We start from the raw sequence: 14,144 nt of genomic DNA, 5'->3' as shown, positions 1-14,144 counted from the left end.
ACGTCCTGCTCTTGGACAGTTAGACTCTCCTCAAGAAAACATTGTTGCCATCTACTTACATGTCAGATTTAAAACATACAGTATACACATATTCAGTTTTTACTTGATAATATGTAACCATATTAATTAACATACCTGGATTCAGGTGAAAAGCTTAGGCTAAAAAGGAGGGGCGACTGAGGTAATGTAATTCATTATTATTTTTCAGTATTACTTTGATACTCAAGGATTTGTGTTGGAGGTTACTGCTTTTGTAAGACATCAATCATCATGTGGAGAGTCCTGTGTTTTAATTTGAAAACTGAAGAGCTTGTATGTTTCACTCAACTTCAAAGACAAAGGGCAAGAAAGGGGCTTGCTGTTACAAGCAATGAGAGCAGTTACACATCTCAGCAAACCTGTTCCTGACAAACTCATTGACTTTGTTCTGTATCTCCAGTGATAGATATTTTAGAATGATTGCAGTTAGCACCCCCCTGAAAGCTATTTTACAAAATGGACTCGAAAATTCTCAGGCCTCATGTTGAGACATCCCAGAGCATGCCAGTGGCCTTTGTTTGTTACCTCACTATTGAGCCTAATACCTTAAAAAAAACTTCAAATCATCACAAGTATGAGAGGAAAACACAGAGAGAGCAGAGAGAAAAGAGGAGGGATGAAACGGCTAAAGTTGGAAGCATACCTGGCTTATAAGACATTCCCGGAGGGAAGAGGAAGCCTTGCTGGGCGGCGGCTGCTGCTGCCAGAGTGCGTTGGTCGTGTGGAAAAATGGGGATCATGAGCGGAGGCATGTGACCCTGGACCTGCTGAACAGATAGAGAGCAGAGATCAGAGAGAGGCCTAAGCAGAAACATGGTACACAGAAACACAGATTCCACTCAGGGGGAGGCCAGATCACAGGTCCTCTTAACACGTGCTGACAGCAGGCTCTGTGGCAGTGACGGCTCTCGTGTGCTCACACAATACCTGGCAGATCTACGCCTGCTCCTAATCCAAACCACCATTTCACCTCAGTACATCAAAGGCTTTGCATGAGGACATTGTTCCAGCATCAGTTAGAGGAAGGGACATGCATCACCAAGAGGCTCAGGAGTGGGGGCATACAAACTGTCAGCAAGAGGATTGTTCAGTGTGTAACCCTGCTAGCACATCCACCTTACAGATGAATAAAGATGAATTATCTCTAATGATCATTATACAAATTAAAACAGCTGTAAACCTTCATTTGTTTTTAACAATATAGAAAAACAGCAGGCTGCTGACAAATGCTTGACACTGCTGTATTCCATTTCTGTCTGTTCCATTTGCACATGAACCTTCACCATCCTCTCTGTAGTTGACTTCCGTACAGGGACTACCAACACAAACTCCCTGCATGTGAGTGTCAAGGAAGGGTGAGTAGCTTATGTCTCAGAAGTAATGTGTGTGTGTGTGTGTGGGGGGGGGGGGGCATAGCAAGGTCCAATCTTACTGTCATTCTAAGCTTCCTGAATCTCTATGATGTGGAGCAGCACATCTAACATGGGCCTGCGAGGGTTAATCTAGCACTGAGCCAGGCCACCTCAAGGGAACCTGCCTGGAAAATGGGTTAATAAAGGTCATCCTCCAAAATAAACACTTTACAGAATGTTTCTCTATTCATCCCTCTTTAAAATCAACCTGCAATAAAACAGGTCTGGGTGCAATTACTGCCGCTGCATTGGGGCATGAAATCAGCCTGCTCTGTGCAACGACTTTTCCTCCATGATCTGGCTGAGGTCTGCTAGGATCTCCACTTTTTCAGCCTGTGCAGCTTCCCCCCAGTAGACCCTTTACAAAGCAGTCGATCCAGTTTCTCTTGCAGCTAACATGCTAAACCTACTTAAAACTAATGCATTGATCCGTCCAGAGGTGCAGACCTAGACTGAAAACTAAATAAATAAAACTATTTTGTGTCCACTGAGCTTTTACAGAAGTGCAAGTGCAGAAAGTGCATTATAGAATAATAGAAAAAAGTATGTAATTCTTCTAAAAGTAATGGTGTAAAATGTGCTGTTGCTGAAGAAAAATAAATGGCCAAGGAGTCTGCGACAAATGACCTTAAATAAAACATTGCTTTATAGGGATTTCTGCTCCAAGTTTCCAAGCTGAATGGATGAAAGATGGATTTTGGCGCTGCATGTGTGGAACATATGGAAAAACACAATAATTAATGTCACAACATGACATGAGGCCAGTGACAGGCAGGGGGACACTGGGGAACACAGCTTTTCTCTGTCTCTGTATTTGGACGGTAAAACCAGATGGTGTCTGTTGCTGAGTGTGCGGCTCTTGTAAGTCCACATCCCTCAGAGAGCGAACATGGGAGTTCTGACATTTTCATGACTTAACTTAAATTCAGTCAACCGTAAATTAAATCTACATCATTTATCTTTCTTTTGTGAAAAAGAAGATTGGTTGTCAAATATTTTAGTAACAAATTAATAAGATAAAAATATGTCCCTATAAATGTGTTTGAATTAAGTGGTTGGTGAAATTTGCCAACCAGTTTACTACAATTTTTGTCTTTTTTTTTTTTATAAGTAATTCCTTCACGGCTCTTGCTCTTTACGTCCTCTTGCTCAGAAATTTAGCCTGCTCCTTATGCTTTCCTAAGTCATACAGATAATTATGATCCCACTAACCAGATAAACACACTGAACCGTCACCTGGGGAATTGATACCACACAATGGAAAAGACACATTCAATTATTTTTTTCATTTCGCATACTTTCATAGTTTAACTGATATTGGTTATTTAAGGTGATGGATTATTAATTAGTGTGAATGAAATACAAAAGAGATGGATTCAAAATGTCTGCAGTTTATGAGGAGACATCGGCAAAAGGCTTCAAATCCTCGTACTCGACATATTTTTCTCCAACAACATTAAATATAAATGATATCATTTCAATTGGGATATCAGCTTTTATTACTATTATTATTTTAAAATATGGTGCAGAATATACAAGATTCACTGAGCCAAGTCGAAGTGTAAATGTGCACTGATGGAGAAATAAATGCATTGAGTGTGAATGGGTGTGATTTGCAGTAATGAGCTTCCAGCATTAAAGTTTAATTTGCAGCAACTAATGTCAGAGAAAGGCAAATCAAATTTTGAGGCGCTTCAAGGTGGGAACAAATAGTAGAGCTTAGTTGAGCTGTCAATTAACAGCTGGCACTGAGGCTGAGCAGATTATAACATATTCCTCAGTGGTTTTTTTTTTTTAACTGTTTAAGTGGGTTAAAAAAATGGATAAATTCTGAAAAACAAAAAGAAAAAGCTGCCGTGCTCCCTCTTGATACACAGCCTCCCTCCTTCAAGGGTTACCCTCAAGTTCATCTGTGAACGGGCGGAGTGCCCAGGATATCTCTATTGCCAAGATGATCTTGAAGACTCGGAGAATGAGGTGAAGCAGATGTGAGCTGGGCACTTGGGCAGCGTCCTCCCCTTTCCTTGTAAATGCAGCAGCATTGTTGAGCTGGCAGCGTTCTTCCTTTGTCTTAGCGCTGCTAAGTACTGGATAATGTAATTTCACACCATCTGCCCCCAGGCTTCATTAAAGATACATGAATGGGCTATCTTACGAGGAACAGGTGCTATTGTTTGTCCCTCTAGACCCGACACTGAGGATCTGACTCTGAATACTTGAAGAGGAGCATCTGTAGTGATCAGTCAGACAGACTTGGCTGAGGCCCCCATCTCTGCCAGCACGCGCTCCAACAGAGGTTTCCGGGAGAACTCTGCCGCCTTGCAACATGTATCATCAATTCAGATGACCTGACGATGTCTGTAGCAGACCAGCACGCAATCTGTTTCTCTTTCAGGGAGATGCGATGTGGAGTTTGACAAATAGAACCAACTTGTTCAATGCAAAGAGAATATCGAGGGCCGTATTGCAATCTAGTCAAGGTAGTTTGGTTTGTTTATTTAAAGGGGGGGGGGGGGTTATTGCCATGTTTTTATTTTACTCTGATCTTTGTCCTAGTCTGTCAGTAACGTTGGAAATTTGCTCCCTTATGCCAAATTGAAATTAATGTGCACCCGTTTGCACATGAACTCAGCTGGTGAAATTGCATCATAACAATTAAAATTATTGTCATTTGGCAGCCTAATAAAATTACTTTTGTGGCTTTACAATGGATGATTAAAACATAATGGCAGCTACTATAACTAGACTACAGTCTTCAGAGTTTCAGAGTATTATGACTGATAAAAATGACCAGCGTATGACTAAATCTAAAATAGCTGCTGAAATGTACTCTGCTTCAGTGGAGCGAGTGGTCTTTCTAAACATGTGTGCAACAACACACAGGCCAGCCTCTCCAAAACGCTGAGTGCAAATGGAGATGTACAGGGTATTACAGCACTCACTTGGTCCCCTGTCAACACCCGTGTTCATCACTGTCTGTTATAGCCTCGGCAAAGCACCCGGGAGGCCTGAAGACCCCCGGCTAGCTTTCCCTCTGAACCCCCTTCCACATCCATTTGCTACTCGCACTGGAATACAATGCAACAGTGAAAAGTAGATATTATTTTTACAGTCAGTCATTATTAACAAGATTAAAAAGCAAAATATCTGTCTGGCTCCCAGCATGGTTGATGGTTATTTGGTTGAAAGGAGATCCAGGGTCTAATATCCTGATTAATTGCTACTTGACACTCTTAACATACCTCTTACACAACTCGCACTCACACTGCTTTTCTTGGATATAATCTGAATTCATTTTCCGTGTGCAGACTTGTAAAAAGTAGAACCACTTCAAGTATTTTATGTAAATACTTGTAACAATACAAGCAGGAATGGTTTCTGAGGAGCTTACAGTGATGGCGTTCTTCAGTTCTGCACTCTTTTTTATATAATGGGCTCCTTTCCCATTAGGAAACCATCACCAACAATCATTTAGAAGAGGATTCACATTTCAGTGACACCTCATTTTAATACATACTTCCACACTTTTGTAGTTGTCAGATCTGCAGCTCTCACTAACCTTCTTTTTCACATATTCTATTGGAGGGATTCTGTAATTTCACCCAGGGAAGGGAGACTCCATCTGTTGCTGTAAGAACTGATAGTTCACACTTCTTTCACTGTTGCTCTCCACTGAGCTGCAGACACAGACACACACATACACACACACACACACACACACACACCCACAATCGCACGTATACTGCAAGTGAGTAGAAATTTCCTTTTGTGATCAATTTGAAGGGAAAGTGATCTTGAGGAGCGTTGGCAAGTCTGGCTACATCCCAACAGCAGCACACACAGTAAAACTGACACTAGAAAGCGGGGTATGTTTAACACCCGCCACTGTGTACACAGCCCGCAGGGTGTACACCGTACTGGAGTCTAACCAGGAGGAAAATCAGTCAGTGGAAGCTGTTGTGAATCTTGTGTGCTGCTTCAGAATTTTCTCAGTTTTCATCTGCCACACATAGCACCACTGTATATTAAACCTAGTAATTCACCAGCGCATCACATGGCAGACACACACTGATCGAAAACGGTGTTTGGATTTGTCTGCATCTAATGGTAATCAGAAAAATAGATCAATAGATTTGATCTGGACTTTGATGCTCCAAACTCTTGCCTTTAAATGCTTTCAAGCTTTTTATTCAGTATCTCCACGAAAAAGTGCATAATTCCTGCTTGTCTACTTGGAAAATGAGCTGAGATATTTAGTTCAGCAACTCTCCCCATGCTCCGGTCAAGTCTCTGACCTCCGTAAATCCCTACACATCCCCCCGTTTCTACAAAAATCACACATGACGCGGCGTACAAGCTTTAACAGAGGTCCAGTGATATTTCCACCAAATAGTTGGAGTACAGGAGGCACTCTGCTCACTCAGAGTGTGACGCCACACATCAGTTATGGCTGTGTGTATTATAGTGAGTGCTGTTCAGGATAAAGTGCAGCAAATCCAGACACTTGAGTGTAGTGAGGTCAGGCCATCCACAGGGAATAACCAATAGATGACTTCTTGTTGCTCTAATTCCTTACACAGTAAAACAAGCCTTCTTGGAAAACAGCCATTCCAATAAGTCTATATGAAGTTGACAGGAGCTTGAAAGCACAGTCGTCCAACCCTCTAACAAACCCCACCCTAAATCCCTCCACTCTAACTCTCCTCCATCTCATCACTGACGGACTTGCTCAGAATTAGGAATAAAACCGGGCTTCTATTTGCTCACCTACACAGCATAAAGAAAACTCTGTAGACATTACAGTATTAAATGTAAGAAAATGATGAAAGCTTTTAAATAATTCAAAATGAATACGGCAGTAAGAAAAATTAATCAATGATTATTTGATTGCATGAAAAAATAAACGACACACTTGAGGAAAATAAAAGCAACTAAAAGATGCAGAAATGCCGTGATGAAAAGGTGTAGAAAGTTGTTTACACAAGGGGAATATTACAAATTCTTTCTAAATACCTGTTGTCATTGGATTTGAATTGAAAATAAATATCAGTGAAGACTCTAAGGTATTTCTCTGCTTTTTTTAATTAATATTTTCTTTAAAAGCGAGTTTTCATCCCTTTCGCTTACATTTCAATCTTTGTGTCTGACTCGAACCACACTAAAACTATAGATTTAGGTATTGAAGGGAGGGGGGAGCGATCTTCATACGATCACAATGTTGAGCTGTGATCATATCAATGCACAATTCCTGCATTATCCCCTTAAAAATACTGAATATTTTTAACATCAAATTAAATGTTAAAAGACACAAGATCCTTTGAATGAATATTCTTCCAAGGTCTCGCTACAAAATTAGGGTTCACATTAAACTGGGCAAATCCACAGGGACTGCCTCAAACAGCATTTGTAATGATGGGTGAGAAGAGAACAGACATAAACAAACCCGCCAGTGGGTTCCTGCCTGCCATCATTATCCTGCATATACGTCCTTACTGTATGGAAATGGGAATAAGTGATATGCCTCTGACGCTCATTGTCAGGGGGCAGTTAACATTTTAAAGAACATTTGACACGGACTAGTCAGCCAGCTATACTCAAATGAGGTGAACAGGGTGTGTGTGTGTGTGTGTGTGGGGGGGGGGGGGGGGCGCTTAAGTGTGTGAGGCTTATGAAATATTATGGCTGTGAAGGTTTGAAATATCACATAAATGCTGTTTGTTTAATAGAATAACTGTGAAAACACATGACCTTATAATTTGGCATTGTATTTGCTGTAGGCGTCATAATTTCATAATTTGATGTTCATTTAGAATTTAAGGGCAAATCTTTATGTGCTTGTTTAAAAGGGAGTTTACATTGAAACTATATTTTTTCACGTTAAAGAAAAAATATTTTATTTAAAAATATTTTATTTATGAAGAAGGCAAACAAACTAAAAAAAATTCTAAAATTCTTTTCCTATGAAAGGCTGTGTAAAAACAAAATAGCCCATTCATTGTGTTCCATTGGGGACTGCTTGGACTCACCTCCACCCCCAAAAACAAGAGACGCCTTTTTTGCATGGCCATGGGCTGAATGCTTTGCTTTGCCACCCCAGCCCTAAGAAAACACGCGCCCCTTTCTCCCTGCCGGCTCCCTGTACACAGTAGATCCTATTAATGCAACTCTTTCTCGAGAGTGCGAGTGTGCCCGTTGCTGAAGACGATGGCCATGTAAAGCCAACGCACAGACAAAACAGTTTGCACAACATTAGCAGAGAAAACACAGTTCACGCAGAGCGGGAGGAGAAAATCAACATCACACTGGGGGATGTGTTCTCCCTCAACTGATATTTTCCTTTCGAGGGTTGGGGTACAATGGATGTAAAGTGTAGGTGCTCTGCTTCCATCCAAGGCAGGTTTGTAGGTTCTCAAACAGGTGCTTCACTGTTGTATTCCGACCGAACATAGAAGTACTTAATTCATTAGATTTGCACCTCATGTACAGATGATCAGTCATCGCGCAGCTTTCATTCTTGTATGTCTGATGTGGTGCACTTTGGTTTTATTCTCATCATCTCTGCGAACCAATAGAGGCCTGCAGCCTTAAATTAACCTGTCCCAGGGCTTCTTTACAAAGCCCTCAGGTGACTAATTTTAACTAGACCCTCAGGTGCGATTCCACTCATTACAGACGTTCACATGGCACCTCTCAGATGGAGCCTCTTAATTATCCCTGCTTAAACTGCTGAGGTATCAGCATACAAAGGCCACTTACACCCAAGTATGGTTTTATTATGGCATTTACAGCGATAAGTGATCTATGTTTGTCGACATTCTTACCTCTCCGGCAAAGACACTGAAATGACTCAATAAAGCAAGTAATCTCTTATTAGATTTTGATTGATCCATCAATCTGATTTATTTTAACTTATAATTCACACAATTTAATAATCAAAGTCATGGCATTCACTCCCTGCAGTACCAAACTTGTGAAATCCCACAATCCACAGATCAAGACTTTTCAAGCAGCGTCTATTGTTTATATTATTAAAGCAAAAATGTGTTTTAACAGACTAATGGCTTTGAATCCCAAGCTTTATTTGCTGACTGACACTGCTGAGGTTGTATCTGTTACACCTTTTTGTGCATCATTCACTTTTAACAGCACTAAGATGGCTTTATTGTTTAATTTGCACATGACTTTATTTAACATCAGCATTTCTTCTGCTTGCTGACAAGAAGTCACATTTCATAACTAATTAAATTGATCCCTCCCCACCGGTAGAGTCCACTAAGGGGAATTATTTGTATCTGAGTGTCAATATATTAAATCACAGGGGCTAATGAGCCAGGTCATGCTTTTCTTTTATCTTCAGTCTTGCATGTGCACATCTTCATCAGCTAACACTCTCCTTAAATGGGTGACGAGCAGGCTGGACTGAGCCTCCCTGGACGAGAGCCAAGCCTGTCTGACGAGGCTGTTAATGCCCCCACATAATCCTACTAGCAGGCTAACACAGAGCTCTACAAAACAAGGGAAAGCACATCATCTACACAGCAGCTCACACTCCCTCACACACACATCTACATTATCATTTCCCTGCTCTATTATTCTCTTATTATCACGCTAACAGTTCCAATCCAGCCGCACTAATTGGGGGACTTGTGCATTCTCTTCAACAATGTCTATTTTTGTGGGGGGTTTTTTGGGTTTGTTTTTTTTTGCCAGTGCATTAATAAGTGTCTCACACTGTGAAAATCATTTGTGCTGGAGAGACAACAGAAGCATCTGAGAATACACAAATAAGCACTATTATCTTCGCACAGTTTCTATAAGGCCTTGTGTTTATTCTAACTCATCTGATAGATTTTAAATATTCACCATAATGTACTTTTGAACTGTTTGCTGTTCTACACTGGTAACCAAAGTGAGACAGTTTATTAAATTTCTTTGTATAGAAATAAATTCATGATTGTAATCCAATCCCTCTAAAAGCCTATTTATTGTGTTAACGCACCATTTGCTATATACCATTTTTTCTAGCAGATCTGGTAAAATGACAACTTGTGCACCAATACAAAGAATTCAAATACTTCTGAGATAGAGGCACTTCAGGAATGTGAGTTCTTAAATTGCATAGCTACATTCAAGGATGGGTTTGATAGAAAAATTGTGTAAATACTTCTTCTCCTGGTGTTTTAAGGAGACACTTTTTTTTTTTTGAATGACAAATTTACCAGAAATTCATGAAAGCTGATTTTGTTGATTGTAAAGAATGATTTCACACCAGATGTTGAATGATGAGTGGTGGGAGTCATTTTTTTGAAGGACCTTGATTTTAACAGATTTCTTCTTTTGTAAATACACCAGCCTCTTTTTTTTTCTTTTTTTCTTTTGGCAGAGGTGTACTGCAACACAGCAATCTGGATTAGAGACACTGGACAGTTTTATGTCCGTCTGAATTTTCCCATTGCATTAATGGGTTCCTTTGAGGACTTAGTTGTTTAGGAAAAAGTTAAAAGACAATCTGTTGGTCTTTTTACATCTTAGGTTTTATTTTCTTCAACACAATATAGTATGCATTTCTTGTGCAGTGTTTGGTTTTTTTGTGAATTATTATTTGCTTAAGGGCGACAGTATGTAAGTTTTGCTATTTTCTATTTTATAATTACTGTCTATGTAGTGGTGTCAAACTCCATTTAGACACCAAAAAACTGTGTTTAGTACAGTATGTCACAGGAAAACTGGACTGGACGGACTCCACCGCTACTGACTACAAGACCCGTTTACAGAGCATCCCCCGTGAATTCTCTGGTTTCCTTGTAACAGCGGTGAAAGAAATGGGAACTCCATGTGCAGCTGAATAAAACGCTCCTGCCCAGATGTTTCCACTTACAAAAATGTATGAACTTGCAGTAGCAAGATTGTTTCATTGATTATGTCAGGTCACAGTTTAAAATTTAAGGCTTTGTGAAGAACCTAAACATAATACCATATCTTGCATGTTGGATGTCTGCCTGTTGTCCTCGTCTTTCTGATCATGTCTTGACTGTCTCCTTTCAAAGTTAAGTGTAGCAGTGCTAGTGTAATTTAATTTAATCTTCAGTCATGGAGCTATTAGCATCTGCTAACTGAATGTCCCTCACTGTTCATTAATACCATTACACACACGCACAAAAAAGTTTATGAGACTTTGATATGTAAACAAAAATCTAATGACCTTTTTGCTTTTAATCTCTGCATTTTTAAATGAAAGAGACAAACTCAGTGTGTGCATGTGCATGTGCGTGTTTTGATAGACAGTTAAAGGTGGGATGTTGAGTTTGAGATAATATAGTGTCCATACTGTATAATCAGGTTGGAGTTTGAAGCCAAACAGCAGTGTGTATGGAGAGAAAAACAGGTCAAAGGGAGATAAACAGAACCAGACCTGCCTGATGAACAAATCGTTTAAGCTTTCAAAACTGTCTGTGTATGAATTCAGTGTGTGAATGAATTGACAATGGCTTCCAGAGAAATTCAATATCTGTCAAACCTTGGACCTCAGAATGAACTCACAGCTGGCACATCAATGCCACATCTAAGTATAAATGACAATAATTGTCATATTTTTATGGAAACATAACATTTTAGTTGGCATTAAAGTGTCCTACTGTTTCATCTGGCTAGCTCTGCTTTCTTCAGCCTGTTTTTGAAGATAAAGTTCACCCTGACCTTTGAGCGAATATTTATTCTCTTGATTTTTTTTTAAATTTTTTTTTTTTAATCAATGCACGAGTCCCTGTGCGCCTGTGTACTGTACACCATCATTTCTGTGCTTGTGGGTATCTGCATGTCTGTGTGAGAGAGTCAGGCTTGTCCTTTAACCCCTGTGGGGTCATGACTGCATCAGGTGAGGTTATAGGTGCTTGTGCTGGACTATGGACTAAAACCAAAGCTGTCGTCTGAGTTTCGTGGCCCGGCACTGTTTGAGATTTTTTTTCCCGTTGATTCTACGAAACGTCTCTACATTTATGTCAGGTGAATAGGTGAATAAACTAAAAATTTCTCCTTAAACAAGCTAAACTCTATTAAAAAAGGTTGATAAACTATCAAATTCTCATGTTTATATACCAGCATCAAACAACTGAAACCAAATGATGTACTGTAGGGAGGAGAGATCTCTGATTCCCTGTTCTCAGTAGGAAAGAATCTAAGATTAACTACTGGCTTGTGCGTGGGTGACCAAAGGGGGGTGAGGTTGTCCCTCAAGTTACACATTTGTTTAAAATTTGCATTACAATAAGTGCATACATGGTTGTGAGAAGGGGGGATCATGTATGTTTTATTGAAAACGGGTTTGAAATCGCTTTTATATGTGTGTAGTCTCCTCTCGCCGTGATCACATCATCTGCTTATAGGAGAATGAAGTGACGTTACTTAAGTAGTCACGAATGGCAAGAAAATCTGTTGCAAAAATGATTTTTGGGTTCAGAATGAATAAATTAAGAATGAGAAAGGTCCAAATGATCCAAAATAAGCTATGTAAACAGGAATGATGGGAATGAAGTATTAAAACTCCATATCTAATCATATTTTCTGCCATACAACTTCCATGTTCATGAAACAAGAGGCAAGTCCACAAAGTCAAAATCTTAAAACTGCTCACCCATTAGACCAACAGAAACTGTACATGAGTGTGTGTGTGTGTGTGTGTGTGTGTTTGTGTGTGAGAGAGAGAGAGATTATAAAACAGAACGCCATGAAGAGGGGACTCAAATAATGGTTAGTGTGCCTGAAAGCTGCTGAGATGAAGCAAACTAAGAGAAACTTACTCATTATTTCCTTCTTTTGTGATCTCAGTGTTTGCACAGCGACTCAGATAAGTAACCGAGCAGCTCTCTGCAAATATATCTTTAACTGTCACATGTGTCTTATAAAATCCCGAAGGCTGTTTCAAATTTTCAACTAAATCAACTCAGAGCTAATCTAATCCTGGGATTGAATTAGTGCCAAGACGATTTTAACAACAAGGATGGACAGAAGGAATACAAACAAACTGGGGGGGTTAACAAACACACAAAGCCATGAGCTTAAACTTTTGATAAGCTCCTAACATTGCAATCAAAACATCTGCTATCTTAAAACAAGTGACATTGTAATCCCGAAGGACAAAGACTAAATCTCCCTCTCCCGCTCTTGTGAGAATAGTGAGAAAGGATAAAAAGAGAGACGGCTATTCAGAGGGCTAAACTTGATTACACTGCATGCTGCCTTGTACCAAACCTCACTAACTAAAACTCAAAACTACGCGTCTGATGGATTCTCTTCGATCCACATGCAAGAGAGAAAAAAAAACCTTGAAAGCACAGCAGCTTGCCAACAACAGTCTCAGGTTGCTGTCCCTGTGGTTTTATTGTTTGGACAGTTTACAATGCCCTCTGATGTGATCAGTTACATCATCAATACAATTATTCTGTTTTTCTCCCTGAAGCCCAAACAGAAGGACTTTGATGGCCAGCAGGATCTCCAATAAAGTTTAGTGCTCTCCAAGCTAACAGCAGAGTAACTCAATCCCCCAACGCTGCTTACCACTTTGCTAAAAGTCTGTGACATGCTGAAGGCAAGCTTGTTTACAGAACTAATTAAGTCAAAGCTGTTATATATTAAAATGTCTAGGACATTTTTAAGAGGCAGCAGTAATGAAAACAGAATGGCAAAAGATGCACCACTGACGTGCCCCTGCCACTCGTTTATCTCCTCTTTTTGCTGCTCCGTCACCTCTCTGGAGGAACTAGGTTAGAGAGAGAAAACATCCTCTGCTATAAAACACTCGCTGACAGGAAAACAATGTTGCACATAATCAAACTTATTTTGGCTAAAAGAGCAATCGGTTTTTGTTCTTGTGTGACGTTCTGTCTTCTAAGTGCATCCAGCAGAGGCCAGCGGGCAGAGGAACAGATGGTCTGAACACTTTTTTCCCCTTTTTTTTTTTTAAATTTGTGGATTTAGAGTTTTCTTTTTTTTAGTCCATCAGAGAAGATCTGTGGTCAGGGGAGAAGCTGGCAAACTGGGCTTTGCGAGAGAAGATTTTACTTCTATCTCTGCTCAAGTGTTTGAAATTGATATTTAGAAGTACATTCCCATACACACTTGACCCCCCACCCTCTTTCAAAACTATGCATCAAGGGGAATTTTCAGGTATCATTTGCCTTTAACTTAGTGATGAAAGTATGGGCCTCTAAAAGTGAGCTGCATTAGGGCTGTGCCCTCATGCTCAATGAGTATCAGCAAAGGGCCCTTCATGATATGAGTAATACTACCTCCTTAGTAGTGTCTAAGGTACTTCATTTAAGAGTGTTTTCTAGACAGTGTCATGCTTTTTGCCTCTCTTCAGTGGAGTGTGATGTGGACTAATTTTTTTCAATAGATTGTCCACTGTTAAAGTGAAAGGTCCAGGCTCCTCAAGAACACATTGATAGGGAGGCCTTTCTCCAGCAAAGAGCTCTTGAGGGAAGTATTTTGATGTCCCAGTGGTAAATAGGGTTGTTGTGCAAAACTGCTGGATAGACGGCTATCATGCCCTCTGTAAAGGCTCAGGAGGAGGAACCGCTCCAGAGCAGAGAACTCACATAGTATTCCGGTGAGTAACTAGCAGAAACAATTTGACGCAAGTGATAAGTTGACAAAAAAAAAAGATTACATGAAAGTAGAGGGAAGGTACAACCAGGC

General features: G+C 40.1%; 1 protein-coding gene and 1 long non-coding RNA gene across 8 annotated transcripts in view; one reads left to right on the top strand and one right to left on the bottom strand.

Moving 5' to 3' along the window:
- LOC147269314 (uncharacterized) overlaps window positions 1–14,144 on the top strand; it is a 328,107-nt gene that overhangs the window by 143,564 nt on the left and 170,399 nt on the right. The window lies entirely within an intron of this gene.
- sox6 (SRY-box transcription factor 6) overlaps window positions 1–14,144 on the bottom strand; it is a 138,281-nt gene that overhangs the window by 41,110 nt on the left and 83,027 nt on the right. For 4 of the 6 annotated variants that reach the window (XM_086182659.1, XM_086182651.1, XM_086182683.1 and 1 more), the window contains one exon: window positions 683–806. In XM_086182659.1, coding sequence (XP_086038785.1) covers window positions 683–806 — 124 coding nt within the window. The remainder of the gene's footprint in view (window positions 1–682; window positions 807–14,144) is intronic. The other 2 variants (XM_086182668.1, XM_086182693.1) reach the window with 1 other exon arrangement.

Source organism: Aulostomus chinensis, chromosome 2, assembly GCF_037954235.1.
Source record: "Aulostomus chinensis isolate RoL2024-O1b breed Wild chromosome 2, RoL_Achi_v1.0, whole genome shotgun sequence".
Lineage (NCBI taxonomy): Eukaryota > Metazoa > Chordata > Actinopteri > Syngnathiformes > Aulostomidae > Aulostomus > Aulostomus chinensis.
This window is presented reverse-complemented; position numbering and strand designations above follow the sequence as displayed.